General features: G+C 51.5%; 1 protein-coding gene across 1 annotated transcript; it reads left to right on the top strand.

The window, feature by feature from the left end:
- The first annotated feature begins 1,185 nt into the window (after positions 1-1,185).
- SMAD7 (SMAD family member 7) lies at positions 1,186-26,916 on the top strand. The gene is made up of 4 exons (XM_031597101.2): positions 1,186-2,640; positions 5,139-5,195; positions 9,694-9,768; positions 25,671-26,916. The coding sequence occupies exons 1-4, from the start codon at positions 2,142-2,144 to the stop codon at positions 26,207-26,209; spliced, it is 1,170 nt and encodes a 389-aa protein (XP_031452961.1). The 5' UTR covers positions 1,186-2,141; the 3' UTR covers positions 26,210-26,916.
- The last annotated feature ends 303 nt before the right edge of the window (positions 26,917-27,219 follow it).

Genomic DNA, 27,219 nt, shown 5'->3' with positions numbered 1-27,219 from the left:
AGGTGACGTATCACACGTGACATGTAACATCACGTCTCACCGTAAAATGGAACAAATAGAACGTAACATGTGATACCATGCAGCCCTGCAACATGTAACACAGCATGCAGCACGCAACCTGCAGCATGTAGTATGTGGCACACGACACACACTACGTAGCATATAGCATAACAGATAGCACGCAACATGTAACACGGGACATGTAGCACGTGGTGCATGTAACATACAGCGCACAGAACACACGGCACAGCACATGGCACGCACGCAGCCCTGCTGTAACACGCCTCGCTGTACGGCAGGCGCTGCCCCACACTTTGGGGGGGATCCACCTCATCCCTTAGGGTTCAGTGCCGGGGGTCAACCTTGTCGTCGTCGTCCCCCCTTCCCCGCAGGCAGCAGCCGGGGGGGGGGGGCCGCCCCCATCCTATCCCCCCCCCCCCCCCCCGGGCACCCCGCGCCCGCGTTGCGCAAAGGGCCGTCGGATCAGTGCGGGCGGATGGAGATAAATATATAATTCCTTTTTTTTCCCCTCCCGGAGCGACGCGCTGTCTAGACGCCCACGTGATGGGGCTGCGCACACGGAGCCGGGGGGGGGGGGGAGTGGGGGGGGAAGGGGGGGAAGGGAGGATTAAAAAAAAAAAAAAAAGAAAAGGGGCGGGCGCGGCCACAACGCGCACGCACCGTCGCTTCCCCCTCCCCTTTCTTCCCCCCCCCCCCCCGCAAAAATAATTAAAAAAAAAAAAAAAAAGGCAAAAGGGAACGACGGAGCCGCGGCGGTGCGGGTGTGTGTGTGCGGGGGGCGAAAAAAAAAAAAAAAAAAAAAAAGAGGAGGAGGAAGAGGAGGAGGAGGAGGAGGAGAAGGAGGAGGAGGAGGAGGAGAAAGAGGAGGGGAGGAAAAATAATAACCGAGAAAAGCCGGAGCGGCTGCTGCGGGAGACGGGTGGGGGTGCGGGGGGGGCCGCACTTCACTCTGAGCTCCGTTCCTCTCCTTCGCAGCGGCGGAGCGGCGCGGGGACGTCGGGCGGCGGCGACGGGCGGAGCGCAGAAGGAGCTCCGCGGGGACACGCGATGCTGCTCCGCTCCGCGGGACCGCGACGAACGCGCCGAGGCCGCTCCGCACGTAGGGCCGCCGGGCTCCTTTTTTAATCTCATTTTTCATCCTTTTTTTTTTTTTTTTTTTTAAGTATTTTTTTTTAATTATTACTATTTTTTATTTTTTAAACTTCTCCCTTCCCTCTCCCTTTTTTTCTCCCCTTCTCCCCCTTCCTCTACTCTCCCACCCGCTCTGTCCCTTTGCCTCGCCCTTCTCCATTTTTCCGCCTCTCTCCCACTCCTAGCGCGGCGCGTTGATGAGCTGCGGCCCCCGGCAGCCCCAGGACTCCCTCCGGCTCTGTGCTCTCTCCGCACCCGCGCAGGGCCGCCCCTCACCGCGCGATGCGCCGCGGAGCCGCGCTCTGAAACGGCGCCTGTTTCTCCCGTTTTCCCTTTTCCTCCTTCTTCTCTCCTTTTTCTAAAGGAGAGCGGCACTCTCGGGTTTTTCTCTCCCCCCCCCTCCCCTTCCCCCTCCCCCCCACACACTTTTTTTTTTCCTTTTCACCTCGCGCAGCGCGGGCAACCCTTGTGCTGCTCACTCCCCTCTCCCCCACCCAAGTAAAGCGCTGTGAAACTGCGCCGCTTTCTACCATTTTTTTCCCCTCTTTTTCCCCTCCATTTTTTAGTAAAGGAGAGCGGCATCCCCGAACTCTCCTCTTACTTCCCCGCTTTTTTTCCACTTCACCTCGCAGCGCGGTCACCCCTTGCGCTGCCCACCCCCAAGCAAAGTGCTGTAAAACTGCGCTGATTTCTGTCACTTTTTTTTTCCTCCCCATTTTTATCTTTTCGTGTTTTTAAAGGCGAGCAGCACCCTCCCGCCGACCTCTTTCCCCCCCGCTTTTTTTTCTTTTCACCTCGCGCAGCGCGAGTAGTCCTCACGCTGCGCACCCCCCCCCGCTATCAAAGCGCGGAGCCTGGCGCATGCCCCAGCCCGGCCGGGCGTCCCCCCCTCTCGCCGCTGCCCCCCGCCTCGCCCCGGCTGCCGGCCCCTTCATGCTCGGCGCACGCCATGCCCGTGCCGTAGCCGGGGGCCCCTCCTCACGTCCCGCATGTTCAGGACCAAACGCTCGCTCCTCGTCCGACGGCTCTGGCGGAGCCGCGCACCCGGCGGTGGAGAGGAGGAGACGGGCGACGGCGGACCGCCGGCCGAGCCTCGGCCGCACTCATGCGGCGGGGGGGGCCGGGGGTGCTGCCCGGCCAAATCCCCCCGCGGGGGCGGCCGGGGGGCGGCGGAGGGCGAGCTGAAGGCGCTTACCCACGCCGTGCTGAAGCGCTGCAAGGAGCGGCAGCTGGAAGGGCTGCTGCGCGCCGTCGAGTCCCGCGGGGCGGCCCGCACCCCGTGCGTGCTGCTGCCGGCGCGCGGAGAGGCGCGGTTGGGCGCGCAGCGGGACGCGCTGCCCGTGCTGCTGTGCCGGGTGTTCCGCTGGCCCGAGCTGCGGCACGGCGCGCCCCTCAAGAGGCTCCGCGGCTGCTGCCAGGCCGACGGCGCGGCGCCCACCGAGCTCGTCTGCTGCAACCCGCACCATCTCAGCCGTCTCTGCGAGCTCGGTACGGGGCGAGGGGGGTGGGGGTGACATGGGGATGGGGGTGGTAGTGATGTGGAGATGGGGTGTGATGGGGTGAGAATGGGGATGGAAGTGGCAGCGATGCGGGGATGGGGCTGGAGTCTCTTCTAGGGGTGGGGATAGGGATGGAGTTGGTATTGATGTGGGGATGGGGATGGAGGTGGTGATGGGGATGGAGTATGTCCTAGGGATGGCATTAAATTGGGATGGGGCTGGAGATTATGGCCTGGGGCTGGGGTATGTCCTAGCGATGGAGTATGTCCTAGGGATGGGGTATTTGTCCTAGGGATGGGGTTTAATGGGGTGGGAATGGAGGTAGTGAAATGGGGATGGGGATGGAGGTAGTGATGGGGATGGGGATAGTGATATGGGGCTGGTGCTGAAGTATGTGCTAGAGGTGGAGTATGTCTTAGAGATGGCATTAAATTGGGATGGGGCTGAAGTATGTCCTAAGGATGGGATATGTCCTAGGTTTAGGGTTTAATGGGGTGAGAATGGAGGTAGTGATGGGGGTGGAGTATGTCCTAGGGATGTCCTAGGATGAGATAGGGCTGGAGATAGTGATATAAGTGATATGGAGCTGGGGCTGGAGTATGTTCTTGGGATGGGACGAGATGGGGTGGGAATGAAGGTAGTGAAATGGAGATTGGGATAGAGGTAATGATGGGACGAGACTGGAAGTCAGGTGGGTATGGAGTATGTCCTGGGGACAGGGATAGGGATGGAGGTGGTAGTGATATGGGGATGGGGTATGATGGGATGGAGATGGGGATGGAGGTAGTAGTAAGGGTGGGACTGGAGGTACTGATGGGAATGGCATATATCCTAGGGTTGGGGATGGAGGTAGCGGTATGGGGCTGGAGCTGGGATGCGTCCTAGGAGTTGGTTATGTCCTAGGCATAGGGATGATGGAGGTAGTGATATGGGGCTGGAGCTGGGATACGTCCTAGGGATGGTTTATGTCCTCGGAATGGGTTATAATGGGAATGATGGAGCTGGGGTGTGGTGGGGCTGGGACTGAGGTATAACCTGGGGATGAAGGTGGTAGTGATGTGGGGGTGGGGTCTGGCCTGGGGGTGGGGATAGAGGTAGTGGGATGGGGTCAGGGATGAGTTATGGCCTGGAGCTGGGCTACAGTCTGAGGACAGGATTGGAGGTAGTGATATGGGGGTGGGGGGTGGGTTGTGGCCTGGGGGTGGGGTATGGGGTTGGAGGTAGGGATATAAGTCTGGGAATGGGGCTGTGATATGGGGCTGGGGTCATGGATGGGGATAGGGTTGCAGATGGAGGTGGAGATGGATTATAGGGATGGGGTCATGGATGGGGATGGGGTTGCAGATGGAGTTGGGGATGGAAGTGGGGATGGGGATGTGGGGGGTATAGATGCAACCAACTTTTTTTCCCTTTGGAACCCAATATCAATAATAATTCTTAGCTCCTTTGAGGTGTGGGGTTGTGGGAAGGCAGTGGGAAAGGGGGATGCAATCAACTTGTTCCCTCTGAATAATGATAGTAATGATAATACAATAATTTATATAAAAAATCCCCATCTCCAGAAAACTTTGAAATGTGGGAACGGGGATGCAGCCAACTTTTTCCTCCTAAAAAAAAAAAAACAAAAACTCACCATAAGAATGATAATCCTCAATCCCCCACTAACTTGGGGATGTGAGGATGGGATTATGGATGGAGGTGGGGATGTAGGAATGTGTTGGGAATGCAGCCAACATTTTCCCCCTAAAAACCCAAGAGAAACGATGATTCTTAAGCCCCCAAACTTGCGGCTGTGGGGTTGAAGGTGGGGATGTAGGGGATGGGGATGCAACTGACTTAGTCACCCTGAAGACCCGATTAAAAGTAGAGTTCTCAACCCCCCAAAGCCTGGGGAGGTGGGAATGGGTTCGGGGATCATGGAATGGTTCGATTTGGAAGTGATCTTTAAGATCATCTATTTCCAACCCCCTGCTATAGGCGAAGATGCAACCAATGTAAAAATAATAACAATTCTAGCCCCCCCGCACCAAATAGAAAGCCGAAACAACTTGGCGATACAGGAGTGGGGCCAGGGATGTGGGGAAGGAGATGAAGATGCATGAATGAAATCAGGAATGCAGCCAGCGCTCCCCCGACCAAAAAAAAACCCCTACTTAAATCCCAACCCCCCCTATGTGGGGTCGTGGGCATGGGGGATCCTTCCTCCCCCAAGCCCCGAACTTTTTGCAATACACCTTTTTTTCTCTTGTTTTCCACCCATTTTCGGTGCCCCCCCCCCGCCCGGCTCTGCGCCCCCCGCAGACGAGCGGCAGCGCCGGCGCCAGCGCCGCTTTGTTTACCCGACGGCCGCCCCGTCCCGTCCCGCCCGGCGCAGCGCCGGGAATGCCGCTATCGCAGCGCCTATCGCCTATCGCCTGTCGCTCTGTTTGTTCTTTCTCATGGCACGGCTTTTCATTCTCTCGGCTTTTTTTTTTTTTCTCCTTGCAGAGTCTCCTCCTCCGCCCTACTCCAGATATCCCATGGATTTCCTCAAGCCGACGACGGGTGAGTGAGGATCGTTCGTGCCCTGGGATGGAGGAGGGAGGAAGGGGAGGGGGGTGGTGGTGCAAAATGGGTTAAAGCGGGGGGGGGAAACGGATTGAAAGTGAGAGAAAGATGAGTTGGAAATGAGGATAAACGTGTCAAAAGTGGGGAGAAGTGGGTAAAAAATGGGGGGAGATGGGGGAGAAGACTGATTGAAAGATGGCTGATTAAAAGACAGGTTAAAAAGTGGAGGGAAATGGGTTAAAATGGAGGAAAATGATTAAAATGAGGGGAAATGGGCTAAAATGGGGATAAACAGGTTAAACTGGAGGAAAACGGGTCGAAATAGGGAAAACTGGGTTAAAAATGGGAATGAGTGGGTTAAGATGGGGGAAACAGGTTAAAAATAGGGAAAACTGGTTAATATAGGGGAAAACCAGTTAAAAAATATGAATAAACAGGTTAAAGCGGGGGCGGGGGGGAGGGAGGAATTGGTTAAAAATTGAGAAAAGTGATCAAAAATGCAGGAAAGTGGGTGAAAAAGGTGGGAAACCGGATTAAAAATGGGGATAAACAGGTTACAGATTAAAAACAGGGGAATATTGATTAAAAGTGAGAATAAGGGAGTTAAAAAATGGGAGAAGGCAGGCTAAGAATGGAGATAAATGGGTTAAAAATGGGAGGAAGCAGGTTAAAGATGGAGATAAATAAGTTAAAAATGGGGGAAAGTTGATTAAAAGTGGGGATAAATGAGGTAAAATGGGGGGAGAACAGATGAAAGAGGGGGATGAGCGGGTTAAAATGGAGGGAGAAGAGCCAGTTCTGGTTAGAAACGTGGGGAAGGCAGCACTGCCTTTGTCACCACGATGGCTTTGGGGCTGCTGTGGGACCTCAGCTGCCCCCCAAGCAGTGGGGCAGGAGGAATTTGGGATATGTGGTGATGGCAGTGGCTCGCAATGAGATGTGACACATGGGCTGGGGGAGGCGTGTGGGACTGCAGGGGCATAATCCTGTGCTCTGGGCTTGGGAAAATGAGGAAAAGTTGCCAGGGAGAGTCTGGAAAATGGGGTTTTTGCATCACCCTGTTGGTCGTAGTTGGATGTTAGGGTGGCAGAGGAAAAACCCCCAGCTGGGGTTGGCAACAGCAGTTCTGTGTCAGCTCCTGCTTGGCAGCACGTGGAGCTGAGCAGGGGAGGGAGTGAGGGGAGCCTGTAGGAAACCCACATCCCCATGTCCCCGCATCCCTCTGTCCTTAAAGATGAGCGTGGCTGCTCACTGTCCCCGTGATGATGCCCCTTAGTGGAGCGATTCCAAGATGTGTTTTCAGAGGGCGGCGCTGGGTTTTTGTTATGGTTTTGCCTGGAGTTTGTAGGGTTTATTGCCTTTTTTTTTTTTTTTTTTTTTCTTCTTCCCTTTTGGCCAGAAGAGCAGTTTCCCTGCAATCACTGCTCTGCACTTTCCTGCAATCACTGCTCCGCACTTTTCGGGCCTGGCTGCTGGAGTCAGGATGAGCCCCATGGGATTGATTGGAATTGGCCTTTTCATTTTCAATTGTTTTCTGAGAAAATGAATGGAGGAAGCCCCAGTGTCATGGTGACCTGGGTCCTGTGGCGGGGTCTCATCCTGCCCCGTAGCACCGCTGGGTTTTCCACTCTGCGAGGCCCTCGGAGCAGTGCAAAACTGTGGGGGAAGGAGTGCTGCTGAGCATGGGATGTTTTGCTGTGGGGTGAAAAAAACACAAGGGGAAGGCGAGTGGGTTAGTGGAAGAGGGGATGATGGGAGGCTCAGCATCCTATGCCCTGAGGTCTCTGGGATTTGAGGTTTTGGGACAAAGCGGTGTGATTTCACCTGGATAAGGGGATGCTCCCCCGAGGAGTGTGTGATATCTGGGCCCGTTCCTTGGTAACCTTTGTTTCTCCCCATCCGTGGGATTAAACTCTACAGACTGCTCTGCCCTGATGGGCAGAAGGGTTAATGCTGGGATCAGTCCATTAGCAGGGTTGAACTGTCCCGCCTGCTTCCACCAGGGCCTCGCACTCAGCAGCCCGGTGACATATTTATTCATTAGCAAGTGTTGACATAAGGTAGCAAAATGTGTGTAAACAGCAAAGCCGCAGAGCAGGAATGTGCCATTTCGAAAGGAAAAGTGATGCAGATCGGCCAATAGGAAGTGATTAACGCTGCCAATCGGAAGCACGGCAGCAACTGGGTTACTCACCAAAAAGCCCTCTTTTTTTTTTTTCCTTTTTTTTTTTTTCCCCTTTTGAAAGAAAAGCCCATTTGGCAGTTGAACTGTGACCGCGGGGCGCGTGGAGCTCACGGTGTGTCAGTGCAGGTGGTTGGGGTTTCCTCTGCAGCTTGGCTTGCACCGAGCCGTGAGATTTTGTGTCCCAGCATCTGTCTGTCCCCGTGGTCCTCCCTGTGTTCCCACCTTCAGGTTGGGGTTTTTGGGTTAGGTCAGTGAGTGGCGGTGGGACAGCGCGATGCTGTTGAGCTGGTGTGTCTTTGGTTGCTGTGCGGGACCTTGGGTTGGAGCAGTGCCTTCACTGGCCATTGGATATTGGATGTCCACAGGGCATTGGAAAAAAGCAGCGTTGTCTGCAGAGGTGGGAACGTGCTTCCAGCATCTCTCCATCATAGAATCACTGAGGTTGGAAAGACCTCTGGGGTCAAGTCAAGCCTTTGACCCAACCCCATCCTGCTCACTCACGGAGGCACTGAGGCTGGAAAGACCTCCAAGGTCATGAATTCCAACCATACCATGATAACAGTGATGGAAATATGGAGCTCTGCATGCCCCCATGTGAGTTAACACGGCTCCTGGTGGAGGTCTCCACTACATTGTGGGATTGCCACATTCTTGGAATTGGTGGAAGTTCTGAGGGGCCATGTCATTGGCTTGAGGAGAACAGGGCTGGGGCTTGTGCGCTGGGGTTGTTGGGGTGGATTTGGTGTTAGTACGCTTTGGCTGTTGTCCACACATCTCAGGGTTGGACTAAATGATCCCTTGTAACCCAAGCCATTCTCTGCTTCTCTACAGCTTTGCGTAGAACAAGAGCTGTGTTAGATGTGAGATGAGCAGTAGTGCCCACAGGTAATCCAAGCCAGTACTTTGTCCCATCCTTATGTGGGACAGGAGCTACTGGGATGTTGGCAGTGCCCCCATGTATTGATGGGAGCTGGAGGTTGGGTAACCTCTGGGTAGGAGCTGGCACCTTGCAAGAGTGGGATCTGAGAGCTGTAAAGCATTGATGAAGGGCTGCTGTGTCTTTCCTCTGTGTGTTTTGGAAGGCTCTGAGTCTGTCCCATCAGGGACCTGCGGGATGGTCCTATGTGTGGACCACATCTGTAACCCAAGCATGTGAAGTTGTCTCAAGGAATCTTCTGTTTGGATTAGTAAGGGTTAAATAAGAGGGGAAAGGGAAAAAAAAGCGAATTTCTTTAAAGAACAGCAAACACTTCAAGGCATTTAGAGAGTGTATAGTGTGCAGTGTTTCACAAGTAAGTCCATTTCCTGTCTCCTCTATTGTTTTCAGCGTGATTAAGTGTATCCTGTTAAACTGTATATTCCTGTGAGGGCTGCGACTTCACTCTGATAAAAGGAGGTTATGCACACAGTGGGTTTTTTTGTTTTTTGTTTTATTATTATTTTATTGAGATTTCAGGGATGAAGTCTGGAGAAGTGACTTACCAGTAGCAAGAGAGCTGGGCTCTCCTTGGTGGTGGCCCTTGTGTTGAGGTACAGCAGTGAGCAAAGGGATGTCATTAGGTATGTCACCCTGATGAGGCCAGATTCCTCCAGCAACCTGCCAGAGGACTGGATGATCTGTGATGGCTCTTCCAACCCAACATTTTGTGATTCCGTGATCTTACAGAGCCCTTCCAGCCCAACCATTCTAGGATTCTAAGAACTGAGGATTTGATTTTTCTTGCCTTCATCCCCTTTCAGGCATAGTGTTGCCCTGGGGTTGTGTCCCCCTTGGCTGTGATGAGAAGGCTGTAGGATCAGGGGACTGGCGTTGGCTGTTGTCACCTGCAGCAAGGAGAGGAGATGCTTGAATGGCTGGGGATAGGGAGGTCCAAAACGTTGGGAATAGAGAGGTCCAAAACCCAAGCACTGCAGTACAGGTTCAGACCGATGAGCCATCTCCCTTTCAGTTCCCACTTTGGCAAGACCAGGTGGTGACTACTTTGGTGCACAAAGCCATGATTTTGGCAGCTCCATCACGATGACAACCCCATGTCCTACCCTGGTGACTCAGATGGAGAGGTGGCCGTCGGTCTGTCATTTGTTGCCGCTCTGTAATCAGCACGGGGCCAGTGATTAAGTGCTGTGCAGAGTCCTGATTGAGGTGATGAGTTAGGGTGGATGCCTCTTGATGAACTGCCGTGTCTGTGCAGCCAATTAGTAATCGCTTCCTGTTGAACGCTTCGGAATGTGCATGCTGCTTGCAGCTTTGCTTGGAGCCTGCAAAGTAATTCATGTACACTGATTCCTTCTTCTTTCCCTTTCTTACAGCTGGTTGTCCAGACTCTGTGCCTTCCTCCACTGAAACAGGGGGAACTAATTCTCTAGCCCCTGGGGGGCTCTCAGGTAAGACATTTCTCTTTGACCCTACTTGGTTGTCTACACTCGTGTCCTGTTGGCCAAGGGTTTTGGGGGTATGTCTCATTGGGAGAAGTGTGCTTTGAAGGAGAATTTGGTTTAATTTCACGTGCAGAGGATGTGTTGAAATGCTGGGGAAAGCTGTCCGTCCCCAGAAGTTGATGTTTCCTTTGTATTCCAGCCTCATGCGCCATTGATTTCGGAGCAAGGTGTGTTGGAAGGCTGAATGGTGTTGGCGTTGCTTTGGTCGGGTGCTTGTGTTTTCGGAGCAGTGTGGTGGTCCCTTGCAGAAGGGGGTGATGTCCTGTTCCTGGGACAAGAGCCACACCTGGGCACTGCCCAGGGCTTTGCTCATTGGGGTTCCAGCACCCAATACTTCATGCATCTTTACAGAGTGTGTTGAGTTTCTCTTGCTTCCCCATCTCCCACCTCCTCCAGCTTGCAGGTGCCATCATGCAACGTGTTTTTTAGAATGGTTCCCCCAACCCTCCTTGGTTTTTCCCAATGTGCAAAGCCCTCAGCACCCCATTTCCTTCCCACACCCGTGGTTGGACTCTATGCATTGACGTTGCTGGGATTAAAGCAGTTGTGCTGAATGTCTGACACCGTGTACCTGCATGTCCTCGCCGTGTTTCTCGGGATGTCTCTCTGATTTACGATTTGTGGAGCACTGATGCACCACGTTGCCCCGAGATGGAATTCCAGAAACATGTCGGCTGTGCGCGCGGGGCCGTCCCTCTCTCCAGAATGGCTTTTGGTGTGGATGTCTTTAAGCCGACCCTGTTTGTTTTTCTTTGGGTGTAATGTATACCCCGGCTGTTATTTGAGAGGGGAGCATATTGTTTGTCCAAGGGCCCTAATGAGAATTAATCAAACGGGGAGGAGAGGGAATGGAGCAACTTGTCATTTTTAGCGTTGGGCTTTCCTTTTTTTTTTTTTTTTTTTTTTCATTGGAGCCTCTGGCTTTAGGGAAGAAAAGGAGTCTGGAAAAAGAAAGGAGACGAGAAGCAAAACAACACAATAAGGATGTTGTTAGATAGTTTTGTTTTGGTTGTTGATATTGTATTATTATTTTTTTTTTTTTCCTTTTTCCTCCTGAAATGTGTCCGTTGCAGAGGGGAGGAGAGAGCTCAGTTCCACAGGATACCACATGAAATAAGCAGAGGAAGCACTCGCTTTTAGCAGGGGGCTTTCTGCAAGGGCCGGCGATTGATAACATCTCGTCTGGCTGCTCTGTGCTGGAGGGAAGGAGGGAGGGGGCCTGGGCTGCAGGAAATCACCCAGTGTGCTCCCCAGGGCTGGCGGGGGGGGGGGGGGGGGAGTGGGATGCTCTGGGGTTGTGATGAGCAAACCCCCAAAGGAAAGCTCCTTCCCCCTCCTCCCCATCAAGTGCAATTGTTTTTTTATATTCCTCGTGGTTGGATTTATTATTATTTTCTTAAATCTAAGGTTTCCTCCCCACCAAAAAAGCCTGGAAACAGACCCTTTTATGATCATTGCTCACTCTTTTTCCTCCACAAATGTAATTGTAGCCATTGAGCTTAATGAGGAGCTGATAGGAGAGTTCACTCACGGAGGGACATGGTTACCTACACAGACCATGAAACAAAGCCGAGTGCCTCCACATGAAAGAGCATTTGTTTTGCATTTGCTCTGATTTACTGGCATCTCCGCTCCACGCACAGAAGTGTAGCACTGAAAATTCCCAACTGGAGGGACCCAGTCGAGAAAGGAAAATAAACGCTGCTTGCAGCAATTCTCTAAAGCCAACTTACTCCTTTTTCTTCTTCTTTTCTTTTTTTTTTTTTTTCTTCTTTTTTTCCTTTTCCTTTTCCTGGCATATTTAAATTAGCAGAAGAGTGTCTTTGAAGGGGACGTTAATGAGTCAGGGCATTCTCTTTAGGGCAGACGTGGGTTGCAGGTTCCTTATGGAGAAATGCATCCTCCTCTGCCCTTGGAGATCCCAGAGCTTGTGGTGGCCTTACAATGGGGAGCTTTCATAAAAGTGATGAAAACCCATTTCTGTGGGTTTGGAAGCTGGGTCAGTAGGGATGTGATGGAGGGATGCAGCTTTGCAGCATCATGAGTGCAAGGACCAAGTTGGATACAGTTGAGGAGCAGTTGGGTAATGGTTGGATACCAAGTTGGGTACCAAGATGGTTACCAAGTTGGGTACCAGTTGGGTACCAGTTGAGTAGCAGTTGAGTACTAGTTGAATACTAAGTTGGGTACCAGTTGAGTAGAAATTGGGTACCACTAGGGCAGCACATTAGGTACCAAGGTGGATATCAGTTGGGTATAAAGTTAGGTGGGTACCACTGGGTACCAATTAAGTGCCAGTTGCATACCAGATTTGATGGCTGTTGGGTACCAGTGACAGGCAGCAGGTGAGTGGCCACATGCTGAACCACAAAGGGATGGGTGGAAAGCTCAGTTTGCCCTCCTACCAGGTGGAGTTGTTTTCATGTTGTCAGCAGCAGCGTGGAAAGGGACAGAGTGCGAGGGGTGGGGACAAAGGGAGGAGACACGGCCATATGATGCCTCTGTGACCTCGTTGGCATCAGTTGTAAATGGGGGGGGAAAAAGAAAGAGAAAAAAAGGGTGGGGATGAGGTTTGTTCCAGAGGTCAGAACCAGAGGAGAGAACCTGTGGAAAATGCGTGTGGCATGACAGGGCATCGTGCAGCATCAGTGCACCCACATCCCTTCTTGTTGACCCATGGCACAGCCCTGGCTCTCCCACTCTCCAGCCCTTGTCCCCCACTGTGGTGCTTTGTATGGGACTTCCCTCTCTTTTTTTCTTCTCTTTATTTTTATGGGTTGGCCTTGCGTTGCCCATCGGATGGTTGTCCTAGATGGTTTTCAGGATCCCTTCCAACCCAAAGCCTTTCTGGGTGCTCCAAGTTCTCTGTCGTGTTGACACAAAGAGAAAATATCCCATTGGGTATAAAAATAATTTCTGCAAACAGGAGGCAGAGGGTAGCTCTTCCTGGGTTTGAAGCTCACTCCCAGCAGATGGGTTTGGTTAGCGTTCTGCTTCCAAACAGAGCACGTGGGGGTGGCTCTGGGGGATGTGATGGGCACAACACCCCTAACAGCCCCAATCCCAGTGGGGAAGTCCCAGCGCAGGGGCGGGATCACCATGGGATGTTGGAGGAGATGGGAAACGACCAGTGAAGGCGGGAGGCAGGGAGCAGACCTTGCGTGGTCTCATGGAGCACTTCCTTCAGATCTGCTCCGTCTTGGCGGCATGCGACTGAGTGACATTTCATTATGGGATGGCAGGCAGGCCTGGAATGTTGCACTATGCCTCTGATCCCCGCTGGTATCTGCTCTCAGGGAGCAGCACCTTGCCCAGACCCGCAGCTATCTGCCAGCGGTCCTACGTAGCTCCGGTCCCCCCTTCCACCTCCCCCAGCACAGGCTTTATGGCCTCCTGTGAAATGCTTTTATTTACAAACGGGCATCCTATTATAATCTGGAATTGAGACATCTTCCTGTGCAGCTTGGGTTGTATATTTGTCCCAAGGATAAACAATTGCTTGGAATTTTTTTTTCTTTTTTTTGGAAGGGGGGGAGGGGTCACTTATTCTTGATTTATTTGTGAGCTTACATCCTCCTTTTTAAATTTCCTTTTTTTTTTTTTTTTTTTTTTTTTGGCTGCATCCAACGCTGCACAAAGCTGCTGCACCCTTTCCTCCCGAGCCTCCCAGCAGAGCGTGGCCCCCATGCTGCAGGGCGGAGGTTATCAGGGGTTAATGCAGGATGACAGCGCTGGAGCCGGCGTGCTGCAGGCTGCCTGCCAGGCGAGGAGCCTCGGGCTGCTCAGCATCAGCTGACCGCGGCACCGCCGGCCTGGCACCGACTGCTCCTCTGCTCCAGGGGGGGGTGAGGGGTGGTTCTATGGGGCACTCAGCCTGTAGGAACCCAAAGGTGGTCAGCACCCGTTGGGTGGTGGCTTTGGGCTGCTCTGGAGAAGGGGAGTGTTGGGGATGTGGGCAGTGGGCATGGTAGGGGCGAGTCAGCAGTTGGACTTGATGGTCTTGGAGGTCTTTTCCAACTCTCATGGCTTTGTAGTTCTGCTTAGGGATGAGAGTGGTGGATCAGTAGTTGGGGATCTTGGAGGCCTTTTCCACCTTTAGTGGCTTTATGACTGTGTGATTGTACAAGTGGGCATGGCGGTGATGAGTTGAGACTTGGACTTCTTGGAAGTCTTTTCCAACCTTAATGATTCTACGATCCTCTGAATGGGCATGGTTGGGATGGGTCAGTGGTTGGACTTGATGGTCTTGGAGGTCTTTCTCAGCTTTAGTGAGTAGGATACTCCCTGAGATGTTCTCCCAGGATGGGTTAAAACCCAAAGGATGGCAATGCATCATCCCATCCCTCTTCCCAATTACATTATGCCTTGAGGGTGGTCTACACTAAGTTGCAGGAGGAATCCCACAGCGAGCTGTGTTGCAGTCCCTTATCTTGTTTGCTCTCACTGCAGCAAAGGGATTTGGGTTTTTGGAGTATTTCCCAGCCCCCCATGGTGCTACTGTGGTGCTGATGTTTTGATGGTTAGACTTGTCATCTCAGAGGTCTTTTCCAATCTCAGTGATTCTGTGAGTGGACATGGTGGGGGTAGGTTGACAGTTGGACTTGATGGTCCTATTGGTGTTTTCAAACCTTAGTGATTAGAATCAGAGAATCATGGAATTGTTCAGGTTGGAAAAGACCTTAAAGATGATCAAGTCCAACTGCAGCCTGACTTTACTCTAATTCTAACAACCCTCTGTTAAATCATGTCCCTTTAGCAGATTTTGTGATTCTATGTGGCTTTGGGGCTGTTGAGTTTTCTCCTGTAGCCTGGAGCTTTTGGGGAAAGGAAAGAGGGTAGAAAAGTGGATTTGGAAGCGTGGAGCCGGGGAGGGGTGTGTGCCTGCACTGGCAAGCAACCCAAACCACTCTTTGCTTGCAAAATAAAATGTCCCAATGAGCGGCGGAAACCCGATCGTTGGGGACATTGAAACCGAGACAGGACACAAACACTCATACGGGGCAGGAGCCATTCCATCCCCACTATCTGCGTGCAGGTCTCAGTTACACTATGGGAACAGTGACATTAACCCCACGCACCGACCCGCCATGGGTCACTGGGACTACACCTCCAAACGCCAGCACTGCAAGCATGGTGGTTGGGTGTGCGTGGCAAATGGCAGGGCCACGGGGACGCATTGAGGTCCCCAAACCCCTTCTTTGGCACAGGGCAGATGTTGGGAGCCAGGCCCTGTGCGGTGCCAACCCCCAGCAGATTGAATGACCCACGCTGCAGCCTGGCTGCCCGCCCACTGTCACAAAGGAGCTTCCTTCCCAGTTTATTTTCAGCGCTGGGATATTATTAACTGCTGAGGCACGGTCTCCGTTTTAGCGTCCCCGTGCAAAAAAAAAAAAAAAAAAAAAAGAAATCCATTTTGCCTGTACAGCCCTCTTGTCCAAATCCCATTGGTTTGTCCCTGAATGGCCGCTGGCTGCTCTTTAGGAATAGGGTGGCACTGGGAATACCACCCTGTCTGCCCTTCTCTCCTATTGCTTCTTGCTTTTTTATTTTTTTTCACTGGTTTTTGGGTTGCCGTTGAAGTGCGTGATGATAACTTTCACCCTGTTAACGAACAGGAAACATTGGGACAGGACAGGAAATTACATCAGGCTTTAGGTGAAAAGAGCCAAGAAAGGGGAAAGGAAAAAAAAAAATGCAAGAAAACAGCGCTATTAGTGAAGGGAAGAAAGTGCCAAGGAGGAGGAGAAAGGAGAGGGAAGCAGAGAAGGAGGGACGCAGCCCTACGGAGCGCAGCTTGCAGCCAGAGCGCTCTTGTTTTATTTTCATTCTGTTGAAAAATATTTTACTAGCGGGGTCACCCCTGCCTGAGTGCTCCACTTCAGTGCACTGAGGGATCGTTTCATGGCTGCTCTCAGCTTCCTTCCCCAAATGGTGAGGCCGGGGAAGCGCTTGGCTCGGAGGCGCATTTTGGTTTGGCTGCTCAGCTCTCCAAACTGGTCCCCACCCAGTGTCATTATCTTGGTTTTAACTTGCAAAAAGTAAGAAAGAAAAAAAAAATAGAGAGGGAGCAGCTTGGTAAGAACTGGCTCAGCCCTTCTCTACTCTTCTCACTGCCTAGGATCCGTCATGGCTCTGGGTCAGCGAAGTTGGGTACATGGTGTTTGAGGATGTTTGGGGTGAACCTGGGAATGGAGATGAGCTCCTTCCCTTGTGTCCCTCATCTCAGCTGACTGGGGAGTCAGCACCTCATTTCTTGCCCCTTTTCCCCCTTCATCTCCTCTCCCAATTTCTGAAACCTGCTGTCCATTTTTTCCCATTTTCTTCTCAATCTTTTCTCCTGCTTTCCCATCCCCAGTGTCCCATCACTGTCCCAGCTCATAAGCACCCATAACCACCTTGGAGATGGAGTAGGGCATGTAGCGTGTGTTGCAACCCTTTTCTTGACACCTCCGTCTCGGCAGGTGTTGGAGAACTGATGGGGCTGGTTTGGAGTTGGGCTTTGGGATCTCAAAGGTCTTTTCCAGCCTTCGTGATTTGGTGACTCTGCGACTTTCATTGAGTTTTTATGGTGGAGCACAACTCGTCATGATTTTCCAAGACATTCTCTTTGCACGGGGCAGGTGGGAAGGCAGATTTCTCCCCCCAAAAAATGGCTCCGGCTGTTGGGCTGTTGGAGCATTGTTGCAAGCATATCCGTGGATGTGTACATAATAAGGGAGCTGGAGCTGATGAATAGTAATTTTCTTTCTGAATAGATTCTGTTTGTAGGAATGCCAGCGCTGATTCAATGAGCGCTGGCTCACGGCAGTGTGCCTTGTGGCCACGTGGCTCCGTGGGGCAGAGCTGCCGCATATCCCGTCCCATCCCCTCCATCCCAAATCTTCCAGATCCCCATTTTTAAGGCTGAGAAACGTCAGACTGGGGAGGTGAGGGAAGTTCAAATACCTTCTGCTTTTACAGCCAGGGGAGTTGGCTTTTGCTGCGTTGACTCGTGCTGATGAAACCAATGGTGCTGCCTTTGGGATGCTGCAAATTCCTGGGATGTGCCACTGGTGGGAAGGTCCTGGTTGCTGCATAGGGAAGCTCCATAGGCTGTGGAGCCCCGTGGAGTTGCTGCATTCTGAATTTGTGGGGCAGGGGACTGAATAACCCCATGAAGCCATCCTGTGAGCAGGAATCGGATAGCAGTAGTTTTATTTGGAAAAGGAGCGGGGAGCTGAGGTTACATCACTGTGTTTGAAGCGATGGATTCGTTTTCTTTGGAAGCTGGGCCGAGACGCTGGAGCTCACGAGAAGGAACAAACCCATAAATCTTCACGCCCAGAGCCCTGCGGGTTTGCTGTGCTTTGTCACAGCCCCACAAGAGCCAGCGTGGAAAATGTGTCGCGGTGTCACCGCCGTCACCTGTGGCTTGTGGGCTGGGAGGAGCGGGGTTTGTGGCTGGGGAGATGGCACGGTGCATGGGATGTGGGGACAGGTGGCCCCGGTGCCACTGTTAAATCCACCTTCAGCACGGGACAAGCAGCTGCTGGGGTTCTTCGTCTGGGGGCAAGCAGGTTTTGGAGGGTTTCCCCCATGAGCAAGCAGTTTGGGGGGTTGGGTCTTCATCCATGAGTAAGCGGTTTTGGAGGTTTTTCACCTCTGGGTGTTTCGTGGCTTGGGACAAGCCACTGGCCCCATCCATGCCAACCAGGGGTGCCAGCTCCACCGCAGCGCCAGGAGGGTTAATTACTTAACGAACGTAATATTCTCTCTAATTGCTCCGCGTTATTAATCCCAAGCAAAGCGAGAGGCGCGGGGAGGGCTGTACGGCCGGGCAGCTCCCGCCTTGTCAGCTCCATCCAAGAACCCTTCATTGGCCCTCGGTCTCTTTGCTGGCCAACCTGGTGGTTCCGTGCCGGTCCATCCATCTGTCCATCCATGCCCCAGCTCCATTGAGCACCAGGGCTGTGCCACGTGCTCCTAGGAGCGGCCGTGATTAGATTACGGAGGCAGACAGCAGTAATGATTAACTCGCTCCGTCTGCGCGCTGTCTCCAGTCTGGCGCGGGGTGCTTTTCCCCCTCGCAGGGCCCTGGCCCCGCGGCGGCGATGAAGCTGTAAAGCCAGCCGGGAGGAATGAGGGGGGAGAGGGCTGCTCTGCAGCGGATCCGGGAATGGAATTTATTGGCAGGAATGCAGTAAATGCTCCAAATGCCAGCCCCGCTCCACCGTTTTCATAATGGTTACGCAGCGGGGCCGGCGGGGGCACGGCGGCGTGAAAAGGACTTTTGTTCCGTGTTTCCATGTTTTGCAAAAGCCTCTCCCTGCCCTCTAGGAAGGAACGCGGTGCGGGGTGGGTGGTGGGCTTCTTAATTTTTTTATTTTATTTTTTTTCCAAGGGAAACGTCTGTTTTCGCTCTTGCAATAACTTTGGGGAGAGCTGCAGGTCAGCGTGCTGCGGGAAGGGGATCTTTTTTTTTTCTCCCTGTGATTGCAATGGGATGCCGTGTGTGTGTGTGTGTGTGTGTGTGTGTGTGTATGTGTGTGTACCTGTGTGGAATGCACTCAGGAACAGATCTCAGCACACATCTGGGCGTTGGGTATCCGTGTGGAAATAGTGCCCTGCTCTGCTCCGGGCTTAGGAGGGCTTCTACAGCCCTTCTAGCATGCAGCCTGCAGTGCTTCATGTTGTCAGTGAGGGGATGACGCATGGGCAGCCACCGTATCCCCACACTGGAACCCAGTTCCGCAAACTGTGGGTCACGGTTGGGTTGGTGGTGATGGGTTGGGGTTGGGCTGGGTGATCTTAGTGGTCTTTTCCAACCTTAATAGTTCTGTGATCTGGGAGAGCTGGGGGCTGTGCTGGGGAGGGCCATGACCTACCGTGGCTTTGGTGGTTGTGATTTATGCCTGTGCTGGAAGGATGACGGGCAGGGTGCTGTCACTAAGGCGGTAGTTCTGGCAAGCTCGGGGCTGGTTGGCCTAGTTGGAAGCCAGGAGCACTTTGTGTGCTGGTTTCTCCGTTCTCTGAAGGTTGAGGTGCAGAAGGGGTGTGACCTGCTGGATCCAAGCAGGGAGGGGTTGGTTCACCAACAGGATCTGGAGCCAGTACCACCCCCCAGTGGCTGGTGTTTAAGGAACGTGGGGATGTGGCACCTGGGGACATGATCAGTAGGCATGGTGGGGGTAGGTTGGGGTTAGGCTGGGGGGTCTTGGAGGTCTTCTCCGAACCTAATGATCCTCTGATTCTTTTTAGGGTCGCGGTCAGTGGGCATGGTGGTAGGGGTGTGTTGGGGTTGGGCTGGAGGATCTTGGAGTTCTTCTCCAACTTCAGTGGTTCTGTGATTCTGTAATCACTGAGGTTTGCTGAAATCTCCTTTATTGGCATTAAAATGGGATCACACCTGCTTGTACAGAACGCGCTGCCAGAGCATCCCGGAGCCCTCGGGATGCAGTAGGATATATGTAATGCCAATGGGGTCTTGGGAGGGCATTGCATTAGGATGCAGTGCATCTCATTCTTTTGGCTTAAACTCCCTTGGACATTCCTTCCTATCCCGGGGGTTGTCCCCGTCCCCATGGGGGGGCTCCTCCTTCTCACCCCATCTGGGCAGGTCTTGGCACGTGGCACAGGGGGAGGAGGGATTCCCATTCTGCTGCTTTGAGAAAAAGGAGCAAAGTTTCCCACACCTTTGAGGGGTGCAGCAGGAGAGGCAGATAAAGAAGGTTCTTTAAATTAAAACTTCAAAAATAATTAGGCTGACTGTATACTAAACAACAGCAAAGAGGCCCATTTACTGTAAATATTATGAATGGATTTGGCTGCCTTCTCCATCCCCGCCCTTCCTCTAAGGCTTTTCTCTGAGCTGAGTCGAAATTCGGCCTTCAGACAGCGCACTACTCTATAATTTGCATGGCTGATGAGGCCCCGAGCCTGGTGCAGAGGAAGCTGGAGTCAGCTGGCTCCTCTCTAACCGCTGCAGACGGCAGACGGGCGCTTCTGGGGTGTGCATGGGGATTTTTTTCCCCTTGTGCTGCAGCAGGCTCAGCCCAGTGGCTTGAAAAGAAAATGGGCACAAAGAAAGGTTCTTCTCTTCTCGGGTAATTTTTAGCCATGGTAATTGATTAATCACCGTAATTAGACAGTAGCAATGACTAATAGGATGTTTGTGAATCAGATTTCTGGGTTGGTGGACTCTGTGAACCCAGCAGTTTCACTTGTGTTCTTTCTTTGCTGTTCCATTAGTGTCCACTGCAGGGTTTGGTTTCTTCCGTCTGTGCTTGAATTAAGCCCCAGTGTTTGGGGACAGGTTCCAGCTGGGCACCCCTGGCACTGGCCCACAGTGCCCCTGCGTTGGGCTGGAAGCCATAGGAGATGTCCTCAGGGACCCACTCTTTCCTCTTCCCACCCCATTTTTGTCATGATTTCATGAAGGAGTTTTGCTGCCCTGATGAAGGTGATGGGATTTCTTGCACGGGTCCCCATGGGATGCCTGGATGTGGAGTTCCCATGGGATGTGGAACAGAGTGCTCCCATTAATGCATTGCACGCTGCTAAGTGAGTCCAAACAAAAACCCTGGTTGGAAACATTGGGAAATCCCAAACTCTGACCCACTTCTGTGAACAAAACCTGTGTGGGGATAGATTTTGACACAAGGTTGACTTATTTTGCTGGGATCCTAGAACCATTAAAGCATTTGGGTGTGCAGCTCTCTAATAAATTAAAGAAACCATCTTAAGGCTCTTTAGCCAACATCACTGCTGTAGAGGTTGGGTTGTAAGAACAGCCTAATTAGACAGAGACACAAATGTAAGGTCTAGCCTGTCTATCCGCAGATTAAGGGCTCCCTAAGCACCAACTGACACGATGGGCTGGAATGGTTCCTAAAGGGATGTCATGATCTACAGTGTCAGTAATCTGCAGATTAAGGGCTCCCAAAGCATCAGGTCTGACTGAGTGTTGTGGTGTTTTGGGGCCACAACATGGTTCGTTGGATGGGAGCATCCCTGGGGGGCTGCCGCTGTGGAATGGAACATGTGATGATCTCTCAGTTTGCCTTACAGAAACCATGCCAGCCATCAAAAGCAAGGGAGCTGAGATAGAAAAGGGTTGGGGTAAACGTTCCCCTGGGCAGTGTCTGCCCACAAGCTCCAGGAGAGGCACAAAGACCCTTTTCTACAGTAGAGTGTACCCTTTAATTTTGATTTCTCTTTGCTCTTACAAACCGTACCTGGAAATCTGTCTTTGATGGACTTTTCTAGACTTATGGGGTTTTTATTTGTTTGATCTTGTGAGTGACCTGAGAGACTAGGAGGGAAGGCATATTGCCTGTTTCCCTTAGCTTTGACTAGCTCTGGGCTTGCTTAGTGTTCTCCTTGTTTCAGTTCTTGGTGGGTCCCTGAAGAAGGACTCTGCCAAATTCATCCTTTCTCCATCCCTACCATCTCAGTTAGGTATCTCCATCCTTTCCATCTTGGTGAGCAGCAGAAGATGAGGGGACAGCCCAGCCCCCGGCTCACCAGTGCCACTTGAGGTCGGGCAAAGGGGATTATTGGGCACAGTGTACTGAGCTCTATCTCAGTCCTGGTCAGACGACACATTGTGCTGACACCAGCCCAGCCCTTTTTTTTTAAGCTCAGATTCCCTCCGCATGTGTTGATGTAAAGGAAGGGAAGCATTTGCTTCATCTGGTCTCAACACTATGTGCACGTGTTAATTTATCTGCTGCTGTTGTTCGTTCCCACTGGGATACTGGTCAGGGGTCTGGGGTCACCACGTAACTATTCCATTGGGTTATGGTCATGGGTATGGGGCACCACCTACCAGTTCTCGTTGGGTTGTGGTTATGAGTACAGGGCCACCACCTACCATTTCCCATTGGATTAGGGTTATGGGGCCACCACTGTGAGTTGGTTGAGTGCCCCAAAGGGTGCCCCAAAAAGGGCAACCCTTTGTTCCCATGTCAGGGCTGGTGTTTGGTGGGAAATCCCATCCCAGGCATCCCAGAGGAACGTGGTAGAGGAGGGGATGTGGTGGCAGGAAGAGCATGGGAAGACCCTTAGGGGCACAGCTCTTCAGCCACGTCCATCAGTTCAAACACTTCTGCAGTTGGCTAATGTAATTAACGCGTAGTCGTAACATCACTGGGAAAAGATCCAATTAGGGGCATTCAAAGGCCTAATCAGGAGCGGTGGTATTCCCAATTCCAGATAGCAGTGACGATGATGCAGATAGCTCCTGACTGGATCAGATGGGAGCAGCTGGGCGGGCCCACAACTCAGTGTGTGCTCCGCTTGCTGTTTTCATTAGAAGTCGCTTGATTACAGGAAAACCTTTAGCTATGTCAAAACAAAACAAAGCAAAACAAAAGATCCCCTTCCCACCTCCCCCCGCTGGTGTTTGTGAACTTGGCACCGAGACAGGGCTGAGAGCTGGAAACCTATGGAGGCTTTGGCTTCTCTGCCTCTGGGCTGCAAAAGTTGCTTTAAATTCCACCTGAATTCCCTCTTCTGAAATGAGCTAAGGAGCCTCAGTTCTTCCACAGTGAAAAAGAACTTCTTCTTTCTCCTGCCCTCATTTTTCCATTATTATATTTGTTCTTTACAGTAAGTTTGCACAATGGTCCTGATGGGGCCCCCAGGCAGCTGTCGTGCAGCCATAGAAAATAATAATAAACCACCGATAGCAGCGAATGGAGGGGCACTTAATAACAAAACAAGGGCATGCATGTTTCCAGCATTGAGCAGCAGCATTGTCTGCTGGGATGTGGGAGTGCCCGGAGCTCACTGGGACTCCTCTAGGCATTTAGCTTCGAAGGGATGTGTGTGCTCTGAGGAGCTTGTAAAAATTGTGGTTTTAACTCAGTACTAAAGAGCTGCTCAGCCTTTGGTATCCTGGCTGTACAGCAGCCATGGTGGTCTGAAGGAGATCTGGCCACAAATTTCCCAGGATTTGGCTTCTTTGTGCCACAGATTTTCCAATATAGTTTTATTTTTTTTCCCACTGATTTCCCGTGATTTGGGGTTTTGTATTGAAAAGTTTCAAAGATTTTTTTTCTCCCCATGAATTTGCCTGCGTTTTTGTTTTTACGTTAGTTTGCAGTAGGGTTCACTGCTGAGAAAGGGTCTGGTTCCAGCCATGGCATTGGTTTTCTCATGATAGGTGGCATGGGACCATGAGATGAACTCGATGCGATGTCTTGGGGTATTTGAATCATAGAATCACTGAGTTTGGAGAAGAGATCAAGTGCAGCTGTCACCCTATCCCCACCATGCCCACACACAGAATCATAGAATGAAGGTTGGAAAAGACTTAAAATCAAGTCCAACCACTGACTCTCCCCATCTTGCCCACTCATGGAGTCATAGCATCATTAAGATTGTTGAAGGTCTCTAAGGTCATCAAGTCCAACCATCAACCAGTCAGGACTGTACCCCAGTGATCAGAGAAACATGAAGCTTGGAGAAGACCTCTAAGGTCATCCATTCCAACTGCTGACCCATCACCACCATGCCCACTTACAGAATTTTCAGGGTTGGAAAAGACCTCCAAGATCTCCAACCCCATCCCACCCCCGCCATGCCCACTGACCATCTCATCAATTGCCACATCTCCACAGTTCTTGGCCACCTCCAGGGCCATTCTTACACCTCGCTGTGCTCATGGCCATCGCCACAGAGCAGAGAGAGCCTTTTGGGGAACAAATGTCCGTCAGCAGCATCACTGCATCACTTTTTCCTTCTTTCTTATGACCTCCTCTCTCGCCCCGGTGACGCCATTGGCTTTTCCCATTCATTCATTCAGCGAGAAACACTGGTGCCAAGAAAAGAGGGGAGCAGGGAGGTCCCAGCGGTGGTGAAAAGCAGCACTGGTGGGGCTGGCAGAGGGCCTGGGCCTGTGTGATTCCCATGGCTGCTGGAGCAGACACCCAGCCAAGAGTGGAGCCCGTGGGCGGAAGGCGCTGTGCCGTATTTACACCGCACGGTCCAGAATCCCGGATTACCTAAGCCTTGTCCGTGAGGTCTGCTCACCCCATGCCATTGAAAACCCGAGTGGGATTCATTCATGAGCTCCAGCCCTCCACAGAGCTCTGTTCATTCATCGCCAGGGCGGTTGGCTTCTGCTTTTTTTTTTTTTTTTAATGCAATTAAATACCTCTTTGTACGTTGGGCTGAGCCGCTCGTTAAGGGGTCTTCTCAAACGCAAGCACAAACATGGGGTGAAAAAGCCCTTTCTGCCCCCCTTCCCCCCCCCCTCCTGAAAGGGATGCTTTTATGTTAAAGAAAATAAACAGAGGGATTTTAGCTGGTCCAACGACTGCTGCAAAATTCCCTCCACTGCTGTAAAGCAGAATGCATGCAAGCTGCAGGCACCAGGGGCTGCACTTACTATAGGGGGTGAAAGCAGGGGGGAGTTGGGTTTTTATATTTATTTATTTTTACAACCTAGCTTTGCTTTCCCGACTCTTTAAGCAAACAGCGAGTTAAAACATCTGAAAATATCAAATACCAAATGGAAAAAAAAAAAAATAAAAAATTAAAAACAAACCCACGGCAAGGGTGCAGCAAGGGAGGGTTGTGGGGGCACAGCAACATTGACATCACCCCACGTCGTTCTTTTTTTAGGGGAGAGGGTGTGGAAAAACACACTCTTGGGGGTGTTTCTTGCTGTAACCCCCCCGGCACACCTTCTTTTTGGGGCCATGAACCCCCAGTGACTGCAGAACTCTGTTCCTTGCTGGCGTTGAAATGAGGAAATGAGCATTGCACGGCTGCGGCGCTGGAGCTGCATTTTGTTGTTGTCTCTTTTTTCTTGTTGTTTTTGATTAAAAAGATGGCTGTGCCCGGAGGAGCAACAAGAAGTCGTCGGTGAAAGACACAGAAAATACTGAAAATAGTGACATTAAGTCTTGGGGTGGGGTGTAGGGGAAGGGGGTGCTGATGGGTCACCCTCATGCATTCCTGCAGCCTGGTTGCTTTTTGTTTTTTGTTTTTTGTTTTTAAGTGCAGTTATAGAAATGAATAGTTCCTGGGTCCCAACATGCCTGCAAGGACTGGGAAGGATCACAGAGCAGCACCGGGTGCGGATGCTGCATTAAGGAAAGGGGTTTGGTGCTGCTCAGCACCCCTGGTCCCCTCCCCTGGTACTGTAACCCCACTCCAGAGGATGGAGTGGAGATAAGGGTAAAGGGAACCAAGTTTTGGGTGGCTTTTGTGGCTTTTGAGGCTGTTTTTCTTAACAGCACGCAACTTCCGGCCTCCACCCCACTGCCTTCCACTAGGTCTTGGCTTGGGCTTCCCTCACCTGGCTCTATGAAAGCCCCACAGTGGGGCAGCTGAGTCCAGGGGTGATGTCCTGTGGGCTGCTTTTGGAAATACATCTTGTTTTATCACACTGGCTCTGCACAATGGATGGTAATTTCTTCATGGAGATGGGCTGTAGGGGGTTTGGTTGCACTCCTGGTAGGCTCGGTGATCATAAAATCATCACAGAATGGTGAAGCCACAGAGCGGCGATCTTGAAGGTCACAAAACTAGAGAATGGTTGGGTTGGAAGGGTCCTTGAAGATAACAGAACCAGAGAAATGTTGGGTTGGAAGGGACATCAGAGATTATGGATTGATTGGGTTGGGTTGGAAGGGGTCTTAAAGACCCCCAAATTCCAACCCCTTGCTATGAATAGCACCATCTCCCACCAGCTTGTCCAAGGCCCCATCCAGCCTGGCCATGGGCAACTCCAGGGTGCTGAGGTTGTCAGGGTGTGTGTGGAGAGCATTGTGAAGAGATGGAGCTCATGACGTTGCATCACTTTTGGATCAGAACGCCTCCACAGTCCTCAATTTCTCCATCTTTTTGTCTCCCTGTAGATTCCCAAGTTCTTCAGGAGTCAGGGGATAACTCACACTGGTGCGTGGTGGCATACTGGGAAGAGAAGACACGCGTGGGTCGGCTGTATTCTGTCCAAGAGCCCTCCCTGGATATCTTCTATGATCTACCTCAGGGGAATGGCTTCTGCCTTGGGCAGCTCAACTCGGACAACAGAAGCCAGCTGGTGCAGAAGGTGCGCAGCAAGATCGGGTACGGCATCCAGCTCACCAAGGAGGTGGACGGCGTGTGGGTCTACAACCGCAGCAGCTACCCCATCTTCATCAAGTCGGCCACACTGGACAACCCCGACTCCAGGACGTTGCTGGTGCACAAAGTGTTCCCGGGTTTTTCCATCAAGGCTTTCGATTACGAGAAGGCATACAGCCTGCAGAGGCCGAACGACCACGAGTTCACGCAGCAGCCATGGACTGGATTTACCGTGCAGATCAGCTTTGTGAAGGGCTGGGGCCAGTGCTACACCAGACAGTTCATCAGCAGTTGCCCGTGCTGGTTAGAGGTTATTTTTAATAACCGATGACACGAGACGGAGCAGACTCATGACACTTATACTACTTTGCTGCTATTACTTCCTTCTGAGTGCTTGCTTTTCATGCAACCTTTTTGTTTTTGTTTCGTTTTGTTTGTTGTTTTTTTTTTTTTTTTCTTTTTCCCATTCTGAGAAATAGTTTATGAGAAGATTTTCGCCTGGGTATTTTGATAAATAGATCTATTTTTTGAAAGTGTGAACGACCAATAACTGAAGAGGAGGGAGCGCGGGGCAGGGAGAGATCACATACGATTATCATTTCCCACTTCCCAAAGGATTATCCTATGTGATGGATGGGTTTGGGAGCCACTTGCTCTTGTGTAGCGTGATGGGATCCCTGCATTTTTCACGCCCACCAGTACCAATGTTGGTGGCACCCAACCAATACCCCTCCCTAGCAGTGCTAACCCAACGTAGCCCCACCTGTGGTGCACAAACTTTCCACCAGGTCTTACTCCACCTGTGTTGTTTTTGCTATTGAATTTTGTCGTTGGGTCGTCGTCGTTGTTGGGTTCACGTCTCGCCCCCGTGCCCATCCTTTCCATCCGCCCATCTTTCCGCAGCGTTTTCAATCATCATGGATTGATACAAGAGGAGAAAACGACGGTGAAGAAACTGTGCGTGGCACGTGCTTTGCAGTTGGAGCTGAGATGTGACATAAGCCTAGGAAAAAAAAAAAAAAAACACCAAAAAAAAAAACCAAAAAAAAAAAAACCACCAAAAAAAAAAAAAAAACCACAAAGCAAAACAAAACAAAAACAAAACAAAAAAAATGGGGAATAAAAAAGTGTTGAGGATAGTTGGTCTGTCGGAACCTGTTGGATCAGGTTACCCCAGTACCATCGTATCTGGAGACGCCGTTGTGCTTTCATTTCTTCTTGAATTCATACACAAGTATGATACTTTTACACTGTTCTTAGCTCAATGAGCATGTTTAGACCTTAACATAAGCTATTTTTCTAAATACAAAGGTTTAAATGAACAAGAGAGCATTCTCATCG

The sequence above is a fragment of the Phasianus colchicus genome, chromosome Z, assembly GCF_987193195.1.
Source record: "Phasianus colchicus chromosome Z, bPhaCol1.hap1.1, whole genome shotgun sequence".
Lineage (NCBI taxonomy): Eukaryota > Metazoa > Chordata > Aves > Galliformes > Phasianidae > Phasianus > Phasianus colchicus.
Note: the sequence above shows the minus strand (reverse complement) of the source record. Positions and strands in the feature narration are given on the sequence as shown.